This window comes from Tachypleus tridentatus, chromosome 1 (assembly GCF_004210375.1).
Source record: "Tachypleus tridentatus isolate NWPU-2018 chromosome 1, ASM421037v1, whole genome shotgun sequence".
NCBI classification, from domain to species: Eukaryota; Metazoa; Arthropoda; class Merostomata; order Xiphosura; family Limulidae; genus Tachypleus; species Tachypleus tridentatus.
In genome coordinates, this window is record NC_134825.1 from 16,792,166 (window position 1) to 16,807,187 (window position 15,022).

Below are 15,022 nucleotides of genomic sequence, written 5' to 3' on the forward strand. Positions count from 1 at the left end.
AAGATATCAGTGGAAAATAATCAGTTACCACACCAATTACAAAACTGCCGAGATTTTGAGAAATGCTTGAAAACTAATCATTTCAGTTTGATGTACTTTGAGCAGTCTTTCTACAGGAAATGAATGCTAGAAATTACATATTTTGGGTAATACTGTTATGGTTTTTAAGTTACTACTTACTTAACATTATGTAATCCAAAAAACACCTGCACATTGCTCAACAGAGAAAACAACAAAGTACATGGTCACACCCAGTGCCATGCACTAACCTGCACTTCATGAAAGACATTTAAAATGACAGTAAAGTATCAAAGTTAGACTGGTCACAAAATTTTTCCCTATTAAAATACTTCTAGCCACAGATAACTACAAGTATTTACATGGAAAAGTTAGATTTGTTAAAAGAACTATAATATTCCACTAAATTCATAACTTAGCCATTTTTTAAATTCAATGTTTATGTATCCCATAATTTCCAATATGCTGTGAAACTAATGAAGTTTTAAATAAATATGTATCAATTATATGATCAAAGAATTCCGACGGTTACATCGTTCTGGCCAAAAGACTTTCTGCTTAAATACGCATTTCTCTCAACGTTATAGACAAACTAATGAACACGTCTTTAACATTACTTGCAGCAAAAAGACCCATTCTTCAAAATAATGGCAGGTAACACTGGTAGCAGATTCCAGTATAAATCTTACATCTGATACTGTAAATCCTTGTTAAATTCTCAGAATATTTTGTCCAGTCATCAAAATCTTTTGTAATAATCCTTCACGATGCTGTACAAGGTAGTAATAGAGGGTCTTTCAACCCATGATAAAATTACTTGTTTTCCAAACTTGAAATACCCAGAAAATACACAGATGATTTACTCTTCCATACATTTATTCTCTCTATGAGATAAACCAACACTAGATGTCCTTATGATTTAGTAATTTTGATCAAGATATCAGCAGTAAGGTTAATTTCAACTACACAACAATTTAAAAGATGTTTCCTCAATCTAGTACTTCTACTTTCATTCCTTTGTTGATGCTGATATGAATTAATGGTGTGATCAGATACCTTTTGTTAAAGACAACAAATGGCGAGTTTTAAGCTTCCATTAAAAACTTAACATTTCTTCTTTCCTCCTTTTCCTCAAAACATTTCAATTTCTAGATGGTTGAATGAAACCAGAGGTCTTACAGACCTTTCACCTCTGGATTAATGGTTTATGCCACAAAAACAGAACAAAGGTTTATGTAGAAAAAGAATCTTCTGTTTCTGCTGATATTAAGCAGATCTGTTGGCCACAAAGCTGATCAGGAAACAATCTCAAATAATGTTGGTTTTAGTTATGTGGTCTGTGTTCTATCTGTTGAAACATGGGCAGTCCATTTTTGGTATTAGAAACTTTTGAAGTGGAGAAACTGGAGTTCAGAATTATCACGCGAGAAAAAAAACTTTTGATGTTAAGACATTAGAACTTAGGATATTTTAGAAATATGAATTATAAACCACTTTTTTTGTTCCAGGATAGTAGACTAATTGATAATAGGAGTTTATAGATAAATTTGGAATGCAAAATGGTAAAAGGTCATATGTACAAAAATCTATGTTTTGGTGCAAAGGATTATCCAGAACTATAACATGCTTTTTTAATTTCATACTTGTATTATTTTACTTTCTAAATGTTTAAAACTTACCAGGAGACACCACTCACCTGAGGATCATTCATGTGAAGGCAGCCATGTTACCAATAGCAAAGCCATAACCTGAATGAATATCTGGTAAACCAATTGATTTCTGGTAAAACAAAATAAAGATTTGGATGTAGATTGACTGTACCAAAATAAATCTAAACCTTTATTGTAATTAAGTGTGATAAACACCTTTGGAAAATATAAAATAACAAACTTGAAATATGCTTCATTGAATTTTTTTATACTTTCATTTAAATCTTTCAGCATCACATGTAACCACATTGTTAACATTACACAGTACTACAGTGTAACCACTACAAGTTTGAATGGTACACAGTGCTGTACACTTAAATAATTGTCCATTAGAATCAACAAGCATACATTTTACTAACTGGTTCCTATGAACTCATGACTACTTACACCAACAATTCCAGGAAGAGCAGCAACGTTACCAATCTGTTTGACTCCTGGTAGAAATCCACCAACCATTCCAGGTCGACAAGAATTTCTCAGTTCATCAAACATTAGCTTCTCAAGGTATTCATTAACATAGAAGAGACCCTCAACCTAAGAATACAGTAAAAATATTTCTGCACATGCTACAATATATTCAGTGTTGTACAACAATAGTTATATGGAATTAAACATTAACTCTCATTACAAATTCAATTCCAGGAATTAATCTTAAACCACTTTGCACTTGTTAGTTTTCATACTATTACTTTCAATGCAGTCTATGCATCTTCACAAAATTTTACGGATTCAGTAAATATTACAAGTTTTTCATCCACAAAATATCAAATGTTTAAGTAATAATTTGCTTGTCCATTTTTCAATTGTTGAATAGTTCTGATTTTAAAATGTTAAACATATAAAATTGAAAAGTTTCATGTGTGAAATTTTAACTTTTTAATAATCAAATATATTTATTCAGAAAAAAAACAACAACAAAACATTGTCATTTTGACTGTTGTACTGCATGGGTTTGGTCAATTTAACAGACTTTGTAACCACAATACAAAAAGGAAATAAATATATATTTTTGTTAAATTATGGAATAACTACAGCTAACATTACAAAAATAGCAATGAAAAAGCACAATTACACTTATGTTACAGTATTCAAATGATATAAATTGTCTTAGGATTGTTCTAGTAGATTATTTTATAAAAGTCATATTTTGGTTATAAAACATGACATACATGTGTTATTACTATTTATGAATAAATATTTAAAGTTAAGTCAATTTTCGCAAAACACAGAACAGTACATGTAGAAATACAGAAAACAGCTATACATTCTAGTTAAAAACCCTGAACTTGTGCTGTAACTTGGTAAGCCTTAAATTTCACACATGGAAAATGTAAAATATTTTAGATTTTATAAATGCACTACAAAATAAAGTTCTAAATTAGTTATCACTACTAGATAATTTACTATAATTTATTAGGCTTAGTAACTAATCTGTATTAGAGTCTTAAAAAAAAGAAAAAAACGTTTGAAATATGATCAGAGATTCCAGGTAAAATAATATTACCACCTTTCAGGGTCTAAGAAAGTTACATTGGGGAAATTGAGCTTTTGATCGATTGTAAAACCATGACTTAATAAAGTAAGGAAGTATTTCTGTTTGATGTACTAAATACTGTTATTTCAACAAACAGGAAAGACAGGAGGTTAATTTTTCATATTCTAGTTTGTTAGTATTGGTAACAAGTTTTTAAATTTTCACTTGTACATCAGAGATATCAAATCTAGACCAAAACTGCATTTAAAACATATCACTCAACATGCAAAATCAGCATTTAGGTATTTTTTTATTCAAAATTTACTTTTGAATTAAGAAATTAGTGTTTAATAGTAAAGGTTGAAGTGTAATCTATGGTTTGATTCCAAACTTGACATACATTTATAAAATAGTTGTTCAATAAAATTTTGAATACAAAAGCTATAAAAGGTGATGACATGACCTTTGACCACTGACCATAGGAAGACTAAAAAGTGAAATGGTTAACTATAATTCTGTAAGTAAAATAATGTTTAAAAGTTCCTAATACAAGGTTATTAAACAAATATTTAATATAACAAAACCAAAATTCAAATGTGTATAAAGTCCTAGAGAATATAATTTTGGCACATTTTAATAAACCTAAGAACAACCATCTAAGCCAGAAGAAGTAATTACACTATGTAACAAAGTTTTTACTTCTTTTTGTTCAATGGGCAGAAAGTGTTATTTACCAATTGCTTGTGCCTAAAGTAAATGGAAAAGACATTTTTCTCTTCAAACTTTGCTTTTGTGACCTGGGAGCATATAACAAAAACATGATGGGAGACTATATTTGAGGGCTGATACATGAAAGTGATTTACATTACAATCGCAAATCTCAAAAAAATACTCACTTCTAAACATTTTTTGTATAACTTTAGTATAAATAGATGTAAATCTTGATTCAGATGTTTTATTCAAACTTTATGTAAAAGTAAATATTTGCCCATTTTTACATAGAAAATAGGTTAATTTCTAAATTTCATTATCCAGGTCACAAAAGCAAAGTTTGAAGGGAAACAATGGTCATTTTCTGTACTTTTACAACATAAGCAAGTAAGAAATAACATACTATCTAGGAACAAAATTTGTATTACACAGTGTTACAGAAGATAGAAATTATACACTACATGGCCAAAAGTATGTGAACACCCTTTCTAATTAGCGAGTTTGGCTATTTTAGCCATACCAATTGCTTACAGGTGCATAAAATCAAGCATACAGTCATACAATCTCCATAAACAAACACTGGTAGAAAAATGGATCATATTGGAGAGCTCAGTGGCCTCCAATGTGGCACTGTCATAGTATGCCACCTTTCCAACAAGTCGGTACAAATTTTTTCCCTGCTAGAGCTGCCCCAGTGAACTGCAAGTGCTGTTATTGGGAAGTGGAAATCTCTAGGAGCAACAACAGCTCAGCCATGAAGCAGTAGGCCACACAAGCTCACAGAATAAGACTGCACATAGCTCGTAAACATTGTCTGCTCACTGTTGCAGCATTCACTACAAAGTTCCAAACTGCCTCTGGAAGCAACGTCAGCACAAAAACCGTTTGTCAGGAGCTTCTCAAAATGGGTTTCCATGGACGAGTAGGTGCACACAAGCCTAGGATCACCATGTGCAATGCCAAACATCACCTGGAGTTGTAAAGCACATTGCCATTTGACTCTGGAGCAGTGGAAATGAGTTCTCTGGAGTAATTAAATCACACTTCACTGTCTTACAGAGGAATCTAGGTTTGGAAGATACCAAGAGAATGCTACGTGCCTGAATTCATAGTGCCAACTATAAAGTTTTGTGGAGGAGGAATAATGGTTTGGGGGTAGGCTCTTTAGTTCTAGTGAAGGGAAATCTTAATTCTACAGCATACAATGATATTCAGTATACAATTATATACAATGATATAAAATGTGTGCTTCCAGCTTTGCAGAAACAGTTTGGGAAGGCCCTTTTTGTTTCAGCACGACAATGTCCCTGTGCACAAAGCAAAATCCATAAATGCATGGTTTACTGAAGTTGGTGGGGAAGAACTTGACTTGCCTGCAAGGAGCCCTGACCTCGAGAGAGAGAAAGAAAAGGCCATAAGAATTAACTGTTCATCCTTGCAATAAGCTCAATGAAGAAAAAAAGTCAGAGAAACAGCACTGTCGTCCAAGTGGATGAGAAACAGCACTGTCCAAGTGGATGATTCTTAAAATAAACTTCAAAATAAAAAAAGAAACGATTTCTAAAGAATATCTGAATACTTTATCACCTTATAAACTACTATTAATTTCTCAAAATAATAATTGTTAAAAATAACTACATCATATACTTTTTAAAGGATAAAACTAACATGCTAGGTGGAACATTGTATGAACTCTTTCAAACTGTCTTATAAAATTTACTTACAGAGAACAAGTTTGCCTGAGAAAATTTTGGACTGACTGAATCTATAAAAGATGTGGGTTAGGAACAATATGCTAGACCCACTACAATAATAAAATGGTTTAGAAAGAGTTGGACTGGTCTAGATATAAAGATGTGGACAGGATGCTTGGAAACTTATTGAAAAAATCTTATTTTTAAAAATAAATCTCACACCAGTAGAGTTCATTATAAATGTGGCAGTAAAAGTTTAATTTAAATTTCATGCAAAACTACACAAAAGCTATCTACACTAGTATAAATAATTTAGCAATAACAGAGTAAAGATAATGCAGCTATGCACCATCACCAACTCTTATGCTACTCTTTTAGCAATGAAAGATGGGAACCGACTGTCACAGCTGAAAGGGTGAGCATGTTCAGTAATTGGATCAGAATTCATTACCCCCAGCTTGTGAGTAGAATACCCTAACTAACACACCACGCTAAGCAGTAAAGAGTTAATCTGCCCCTTCCTTTCAGTAATAATTGTTCAGAAGTCTGTTAAAACTTGGTAAAAAAACAAACATCCAATACAATTTGCAAGTTATATATTGACCTTATGTTCCACAATTATCTACTTTTAATGGAATGCAAACTTAGAAACATTTCTGAAACATGGACTATAAGCAAACAAAAAATGTCCTTAATTATCCACAGTGTTTGTGTGGCAATTGAACATTTAAAATATGATGCACAGACTTGAGAAAAAAAAAGTTTAAAAAGTCAGTTATGGTACTGATGCACATTTACAACTCAAACTTGTATACTTTAAAAAAAAAGATAAAAAAAAAAACTTTGATTTTCATTTATTAAATTAGAACAAAATTTGGTAGCAAGTAGTTCAACTAAATAACCAAAAATCATTTTATTGTACATCTACAGACACATTATCTTGAAAACATTTTAATTCATATGACCTATGAAAATTAAACTTAATTCATATCTGTAATTTACACATAATATGGTAATACTTGTTCTGTGATATTGGTTTTCAAAGTGGGTAGATATCCAGCAGTCAGGAACAAACGTCACCCTTGGTAGTCCAAAACTCAACTATTGACAACTTAAAATCACCTGTTGACTTAGAGAATGAGTAATAAAATTATCTTAAATAAAACAATCTGAATAAACTTTGGGATTGGAAAAATAAACATGGATCATAATTTATGGTTACTGCAAACTGATATCTACGTTTGTCACAAGATGTCAAGAACGATCTTAAAAGTAAAGTACTGAATACCCAGCAGGACATAACTTCACAAACATGACCATTGATAAGCTTCCAATATGATAATATATATAAAATTGGTGATAATATTTTTGGAAATTATCATCATTCTCATTTATTAGCGAGGTGTTTAGTATTTGATAGATTATATTTAGCTGCCAGGTATCTAGGCACTGCATTTGTTTTTAATATATTCTAGAATGCATGTAAAAACAAACCAACTTGTATAATGCATACTCACACTCTGAACATGAAACTTGATAATTTAATGCTAATTTTCATTAAAACCAATTTTAAAGATCACAACTGAACAAACCTTCATATTAGAAACAAAGCCCTTTTTGATTCTCCAACAACAGGATGAAATCTTTTCCAAGTAGCTGCATTCTTCGTTGTAACTTCGAACACCCATTATTAGCTTTGTTTTCCCATATAGAGAAATGTTATTCTGCAAGAATTAAATATATAAATAAATATTTTAACTTATAAACAATACAATCATAAGGTAGTGTGGCCTAAATTCACCAGTTTACTAACTTGCAACATCTACTATAGACATTTAAACTGCAAACGACATTTAACATTTTATAGCAACTTCCCTCATCAGCTAACCCTAAAATACTACATTACATGATGATTAAGGTACTAATTATACAGCTAAAAGTAGGATCTAAGTTATCTATGGTAGTCTTGGTACCATTTATTCTGTAAACGATATATCTAATTTTACAATCTGAGCAATTACAGAATAATCTCAAATATTTATTAAACAGATTTAAACAATATGGTCAGAAATTATTTCTTTAACTATTCTAGTCTTACATACATAGTTCACACAAATTCACTTATATCAATGTGAGGTGGAAGAAAAAATACAATTACAGCTGTACCAGTTACAAGTACACAAAAACCATAGAGAAGACAATGAGGCACTGACAAGTTACCTTAAAACACTATCTGCTTATTATGTAATATTATTTGAAATTACAATTAAGTGCCAGATATCTTTCACTGATTAACTGATTAAACAGGCCTACAAATTTAAACTCAATTTAAATTTGTTTGGTTTTAATAACAGATTTTCCATAATTAAGCTATGCAGATCTAGAAAATAATATTCATTTGTTCTGTCATGTAAGGATTTTTACAATGCTGGAAAAAATAAAATAATTTAAGTTTTTTTTACTATAACATTTTTTTAAATTATTATTATTATGTTTGGGGTTCTAGAACAATCAATAAGATTTAAGTTGCAATTGGTCTAGAGAAATCTATAGCCAGTGGTTAACATTTTAACCATAACATAATGTAACCCAATTTCAATGAAAATAATTCACTTGTGTAAAAGTACACAACATTTTGTGAAAAATCTGTACAAGATACAGAAAAATGGATAACAGTTTTGGATTTGACATGCAGGTATTACTGAAGAACATTGATAAATTTCAAAACATTAAAACCTATCACAGGCCTATGTAGTTAAAAGTTAGATAAAAATAATTAAAGTATTGCAATACTGGACACCAAGACATGTTTTTTTGCTATAGTCTATCATACTCTACCTTGTCTAAGTCAAAATACCCCTTGATGTCTTACAAGTCATAATTCATTGCTAACTCTTCAATTTTTTAAGGGCAGAAATTCAACCAAGTAACAAGTCTACAGTTCTTTACTCTTACAAATTTATTTTTAAGCACCCAGATATTATATTGACAATCTAATAATCAGTCATGAGAAAAAACCTCATGATCAGATTGCTGTTGAAAAATAAACTGCTAATTATCAAATATTTGTCTAATCAATCAACTGTTATTGTGTAGTAATACTACTATCTCAATCTACAACTTACAAGCTAGTCGCTCAACACTTTAATAAACACCATCAGCGAAACTTACAATATATTCCACTGCGATTACATACAGTTAATGTGAACAAGAAAACAATTGTTTTAATTCTAAATTAGTTACTGATATATAATGTTTAATTTTACTCCTACAATTATTATCATAGTAATTTTAGTATATTAACTTTATTCAGTCTCACTAAAACATCAAAATATCTAAAGTAACAATATATCCAAAGCGGAGATTAATAGCACAATAACTCTTGTATATTCACTTAATATATATATATTATATACTTGTGATAACAGACACCAACACACCAATCACTTGTTATTCTTTACACAAACAAAACTGTAGTATTTAACCACTATTAATAAGTTACTTTATGACTTGAACTGTCATACCTTCCTAAGTCACTTCGACACGTTTGGTACTTAAGTTAATACAGAGAATCGTCAAGATATAAGATTGCGACCTCTACCAAGAAACAATATTATTCAATATTTTCATGAACTACATTTTATTTTGAAATATACACAGTTTCGTGAAATTTAGAATATGAAATGACTGATAAGATTTTTTCATTTTTAATATGACATTTCTTTGTAAATTTGAGGTGAATTTAAATGAAAAAACATAAAAACTCTTGCCTAGTTGAGTGCCTGAGAGTATATTTTGACGTTAACACTTTGCATACTGTTTTGCCACTAAATGTCTTCTCCCCTACGGCTGAACAATAAGTCTGAAAGCTTATAACGCTGTCGTTACTTTATAAATAAATAAATTTATAAATAAATAAATAAATGGACATTTTTCATGATAATCTTTTGTGATAATGTAAGAACGAAAAAATAAAACAAACAAATTTACTGGTAAATTCCAATAATTTATTAGTATATTAACTGTTTGTTTGTTTGTTTGTTTTGGAATTTCGCACAAAGCAACTCGAGGGCTATCTGTGCTAGCCGTCCCTAATTTAGCAGTGTAAGACTAGAGGGAAGGCAGCTAGTCATCATCACCCACCGCCAACTCTTGGGCTACTCTTTTACCAACGAATAGTGGGATTGACCGTCACATTATAACGCCCCCACGGCTGGGAGGGCGAGCATGTTTTGTCGCGACTCGGACGCGAACCCGCGACCCTCAGATTACGAAGCGCACGCCTTAACGCGCTAGGCCATGCTAGGCCCTAGTATATTAACATAATACAGACTTCTGAGTCTCAGAACAGCCTATAGAGGTTTTGCGTGTGACGTCACTCTTGACCTAGTTACTGCTGACCGCCATGATGGGTGGCACGCTCGACGTGTTTATATTCCAACACAAGGGTGATTCATAGTCAAAAGTGCGTGATGGTACACTCCTGTTGTGCATTTAACTGTTCAAATCGACATGGACAGGTGGAAAACGTGTCATACTACAGATTTCCTAAAGATCCCGACCGAAGAAGACGATGGATTGCAGCTGTCAATAGGAAAAACTGGACACCCACAGAGCACACCAGACTTTGTAGTAAACATTTTGTGTCAGGTATGTATAATTCATCTATAGCCAGGCTGAATAAATTGAAACTTACATGCATGATATGTGTATAGCAGAGCACACTGCAGCACCAGTCAAAGAAATGTTTTTGCACTCTTTTCTTTTACTTTTAAATAACTGAATAGTAAATTTACTGAAGGAACAATATCATTCATGATGAATAGGTTATATAGCCATTTGTACATTAAGACAAAATGTTAATATCTCTTAAAGGACCAATTTAAGTGATTCATCAGAAAACCACAACTGGCACAAGATTAAAAAGTGTGCAAATAATTACTTTGTTGGCTGTATATTCAGTTGTTAAACAATGTTCAGCATATTCAGTTATATATATATTCAGTTAAAAGTGTATAGTGTATCTGTTATATATATAAATATTATCTGATGATGCCTGTAGGTCTATATCTTAACTAAATTATTGTACTCTGTTTCAGGGGCGAAGAGTAATAATCCTCTGTCACCTGACTATGTACCTTCCATATTTCATTTTACACGTTCTCCCCTGAAGAGAAGGAAAGCTGCTGAATTGTGTAAATATGAAAGCAGGAAAGAAGTGACCAAAAGGAGAAAAGAACAACAAATGAGACATAAAGCTGCTGCTGGGCTGCTTGACCTTGCTTTCATAGAATCTGCTGGCGCTGCTGCCACTGATAGCAGCTGTACTGATTCTGCTGATGAACTTGAAGCTACTTATGATAATTTTGACTTGTGTACATCACAATATACAACTGAGACATGTATGCAGACGGAAATATCATTCACAGACTTAGTTAGACTTGAATCTGAATGCCAACAGTTGCGGAATGAAGTCCTCCACTATAAAAGTATAGCAAAAGCCAACTGTTTCGAGGATACTACTTTTGCAAATGACGACGAGAAGGTCAAATACTGTACAGGTCTGCCGTCATATGCAGTGATGATGATCATATTCAACCAAATTTACAGATATTTCCGAGATACACAGTCAGTCTCTAAATTTCAACAATTCATATTGACACTCATGAGACTGCGATTGGATGTGCCACTGCAGCTCTTAGGATACATATTTGGATTGCACACCTCAACAGTATCACGCATATTTCAGGAGGTCATAAATGTCATGAATATTCGACTGGTACCAACATTTGTTTTCTGGCCTGAGAGAGAGGAACTAAGAAAGACGTTGCCCGTGTCTTTTCGTGAGAAGTTTTCAAAGTGTGCCTGCATCATTGATTGTTTCGAAATATTCATACAGCGGCCGTCAGACCTCCAGGCACGAGCAGACACCTATTCAAGTTACAAGTCCCATAATACTGTCAAATACCTCATAGGTATTGCTCCGCAAGGAGTTATAATTTTTATCTCAAAGGGATGGGGAGGACGAACAAGTGATGTCCATCTTACCGAAAACTGTGAGTTTTTAGCCAATATAATCCCTGGTGATGTTATACTGGCAGACCGTGGGTTCACTATATCTGAATCTGTTGCTTTCTGTAATGCAGAACTTAAAATACCGGCTTTTACAAAAGGAAAACAACAGCTAAGTGCACTGGATGTTGAAACTTCACGTGTCCTTGCTTCTGCGAGAATACATGTTGAGAGGGTGATCGGCATGGTACGCCAAAAGTATTCTATGCTTGAAAGTACTATTCCAATTACGCTGTTACAAACTGATCAAAGTTGTAAGTTAACAACATTAGACAAAATAGTAAGAGTAGCATGTGCTCTAACAAACATCTCTCCATCTGTTGTGCCATTTGATTGACATTGTCCTATATATATTTATTGTACATAAGACACACCTTCATTTTGTTTACATTTCAGTATTCATTCATGGGTGCTTGTTTAAGAGTTACACTTTTGCATAGTTTAAAACTACCTTGTTAAAAAAACTGTACTTCTGGAAATCTTAAATAATACATAATGTATGCTAGAAATTCATATCTTAAATTTTATTTTGCCTGCAAACATGTATGTTGTGAAGCATAATAAACAGCATGAATATCAACATATTGCACTATGTCTAATTATTTTCACCCATTAATAATATTTCATATCCTTGGCTAAAAAGGGTGAATATAAATTATAATGTGTAGTGACAGCACATTGAGATAAAATACACTGTACTGGTATATAACATCCATGCTAAAGAGGTGAAATTCTAAAAAATATTGATCATTTGTATAAGGCAGAAAATGAACAGTTGGGTTAGCTGGCACCCTTTCACGTAACATGAACAGTGAACAATTTAAAATGTACACAAAAGCCAATAACGAAATAGTGACAACCTGATATGATTATTGTTTCTTTTTACTGAGTTTTTTGCAATCTAAGCAGGTCCATTTCTTTGGTTGTCTCTGCAGCCTGACACATTCCATATGGAAATGCACAACTTTGCAGCCCATGTTGCTGCACCGTAGTGTTATTGTATCAGTTCTGCTTGTACGGCAGTAGCACAACAGCTGATCATCAGCTTGTTCTGATGGCTTTGTGAATTTCTGCCCCACGAGCTCAGGCAGAACACACAGTCTAAAGAATGTCTCCAGCTCTCCTACCATTCTATTTATGAAGTCAGTGTCCAGCATAATCCTTTCAACATGGAGAGACTGCTGGTCATCTGTCCACACAACAAAATCACAATAGTTCACACCAGTTAGAAGCATCTGCCCCTGAACCTGGTAATAATAGGCATGGCTTTTCTTCAGTGAGAGTTTGTCACCAATCCTTTCCAGGCAAAACTGTCCATCTTCTGCAGCTTCATCCAGTGACTTGCCTCGTTTGCAGTGTGGGCATTTTATTTCAAGTACACCCTTCCTACAACAAAGGCATTCAACCAGACCATCAGGTGTCGCACCTAGGTAAGGGTATTGCGGGATAATGTATAGCCCACTGTCTACTACCTTTAGTTTCTGGTGCTGTGTCCTTCTCACTTGTACATACAATAATCGAGCATGTTCTTTATGCTTACATCCCCATCTTGTTGCCTTGGTTGAACATTTGGTAGCGTGGGGGTAACAGATTTGTTTCAAAAGTGACTTAAAAGGGTTGGCGACACTGGTACGACAAGCAGCTTTGAATTTTGAGGCTGTTATTCTACCAGCACGATGATCATACCATAGCCTACTTTTCCATTGCTGTCTGGTCAGCTTCTCAAGAGCTGTTGCTTCCTCAACACTAATCGTCAGTGAAGTAAAAATGTCATCACACACCTGGTTTAACTCTTCCACTGATATTGGATTATGTCTGCGCAGCAGTGTCAATGGTTGTGGCAATGGCACTGATACTGCAGCAGGCACATAGTGTCTTGCATAGTCCTTAGTCAATGAGAGGAAGCCAGACTTCACTCCAGTGTTCTGAATTGCAAGGTAGCATGCCTTTACTTCTTCCTCAGTCATTGGGGGGCATGCTGGTGCTGTTGCTTGGCATGCTGTTGTAGACTGCTCGGTCAGTTTTTTGTTGTTGTTGTTGTGACACTTGTGAAGTCCATGTCTGTGACCTGCTTTAAGTGTCCCTTTCCTCTGGATGGCACAATCCACTCACAAGGCACTGATGTGCAAGCTGTGCTGTGATGTCTCTTTACGACAGCTTCCATGTAGAACAAAGTTGTTGCTACGTGGGAGCAGACTTCACCTAATCCAGCCTTGCAGGTGCAGTGGGAAGATATTATCTCTCCATTCTTGCAGCTAGCAACCCATGGCTTTAGTGGTGGTTCATTTAACTGCTGAGAGTGGCACATCTGTAAAATAACAAAGAAAATATTAAGTTGTGTATATATAAGCTTTTAAAGACAACTGGGTATCAGGTTGGGATACGTGTGTCACACAAATAATAAAATAATATAAAAAATAACAGAACAGCTAAATATTAAATTATTTTTACAGAAACCTAACATGGCTATTGACCAGCTTTAACGGTCTATGTCTACTTGTACTATTTATTATCTATATATTGATTCCTTACCAAAAATTAATCATAAATCAAAAATTTAGTTTTGAAACAGCCTAGACAATTAGGTGTCTTAATATCATTATACAAACATGTATAGAAGTGCTCCTAGGCTAGAGCTTTGACAACAGTCAGTGCACATGTAGTAAAATAATATTGAACCATTTATTAAAATGGGGGCCCTACTTTACTTCAGTACCTAGTCTTCGTCTAAAATGTAGTTAAATCTATCATACAGAGTACATGATACATGTATGTAATATAACATGATGTATAAACCTTTGCTGTAATGATGACTTTATCCGACGTTGCCCTCGTTATCTGGACATTCTGCACATATCCTGCCACAAAGTATTTGTACGCATCAAGGCTTTTGTAACCTTTTAGACTTTCATTTGTATAGGTGGAAGTCCTGTTTATCAAATATATATAAATGTCACCATATGTAATATTTGGCAGATCTACTCCGGCAACAGTCTGACTCTGAGCAACGTTGTCTTGGCTGAATATTACTGGCGTAAATACACGTGGCGGGAGCATATACGGGTCTCCCACACCCAGTTACTTCATTTTTTCCTCATACCTGGCCTTTTCAGCATCTGTCAGGTGTGCTACAAGTGATGAAAAGCCAGCGGCAGCCATTTGCATGTGAATAGTACTGAATACAGCAGTTGTTAACTCGTTCAGTCATGCGGGACACTTGCCACCCAATATGGCGGTATGTTTACAAACCTCGTTGTGGTCACGTGACACTAATAGGTTCACGCAAAACCTCTATTTATATTTGTGAATGATGAGAGAAAATCAGTTAAAAATTATTCAGTTTT

General features: G+C 33.7%; 3 protein-coding genes and 1 pseudogene across 5 annotated transcripts in view; 1 reads left to right on the forward strand and 3 right to left on the reverse strand.

Annotated features, from left to right (window-relative positions):
* Positions 1-15,022, reverse strand: part of LOC143243870 (PDZ domain-containing RING finger protein 4-like) — a 283,466-nt gene that overhangs the window by 110,734 nt on the left and 157,710 nt on the right. The window lies entirely within an intron of this gene.
* LOC143258448 (RNA-splicing ligase RtcB homolog pseudogene) lies at positions 1,726-9,146 on the reverse strand (annotated as a pseudogene). The gene is made up of 4 exons (XR_013032290.1): positions 9,023-9,146; positions 7,199-7,330; positions 2,115-2,261; positions 1,726-1,797 (listed from the first exon to the last, which is right to left on the reverse strand). The product of XR_013032290.1 is annotated as an RNA-splicing ligase RtcB homolog pseudogene (transcript).
* Positions 10,042-12,245, forward strand: Camp (Cathelicidin-like antimicrobial protein). Its single transcript, XM_076487877.1, has 2 exons — positions 10,042-10,256; positions 10,706-12,245. The coding sequence occupies exons 1-2, from the start codon at positions 10,079-10,081 to the stop codon at positions 12,013-12,015; spliced, it is 1,488 nt and encodes a 495-aa protein (XP_076343992.1). The 5' UTR covers positions 10,042-10,078; the 3' UTR covers positions 12,016-12,245.
* LOC143258488 (uncharacterized) lies at positions 12,315-13,645 on the reverse strand. The gene has a single exon (XM_076517576.1). The coding sequence runs from the start codon at positions 13,643-13,645 to the stop codon at positions 12,548-12,550; it is 1,098 nt and encodes a 365-aa protein (XP_076373691.1). The 3' UTR covers positions 12,315-12,547.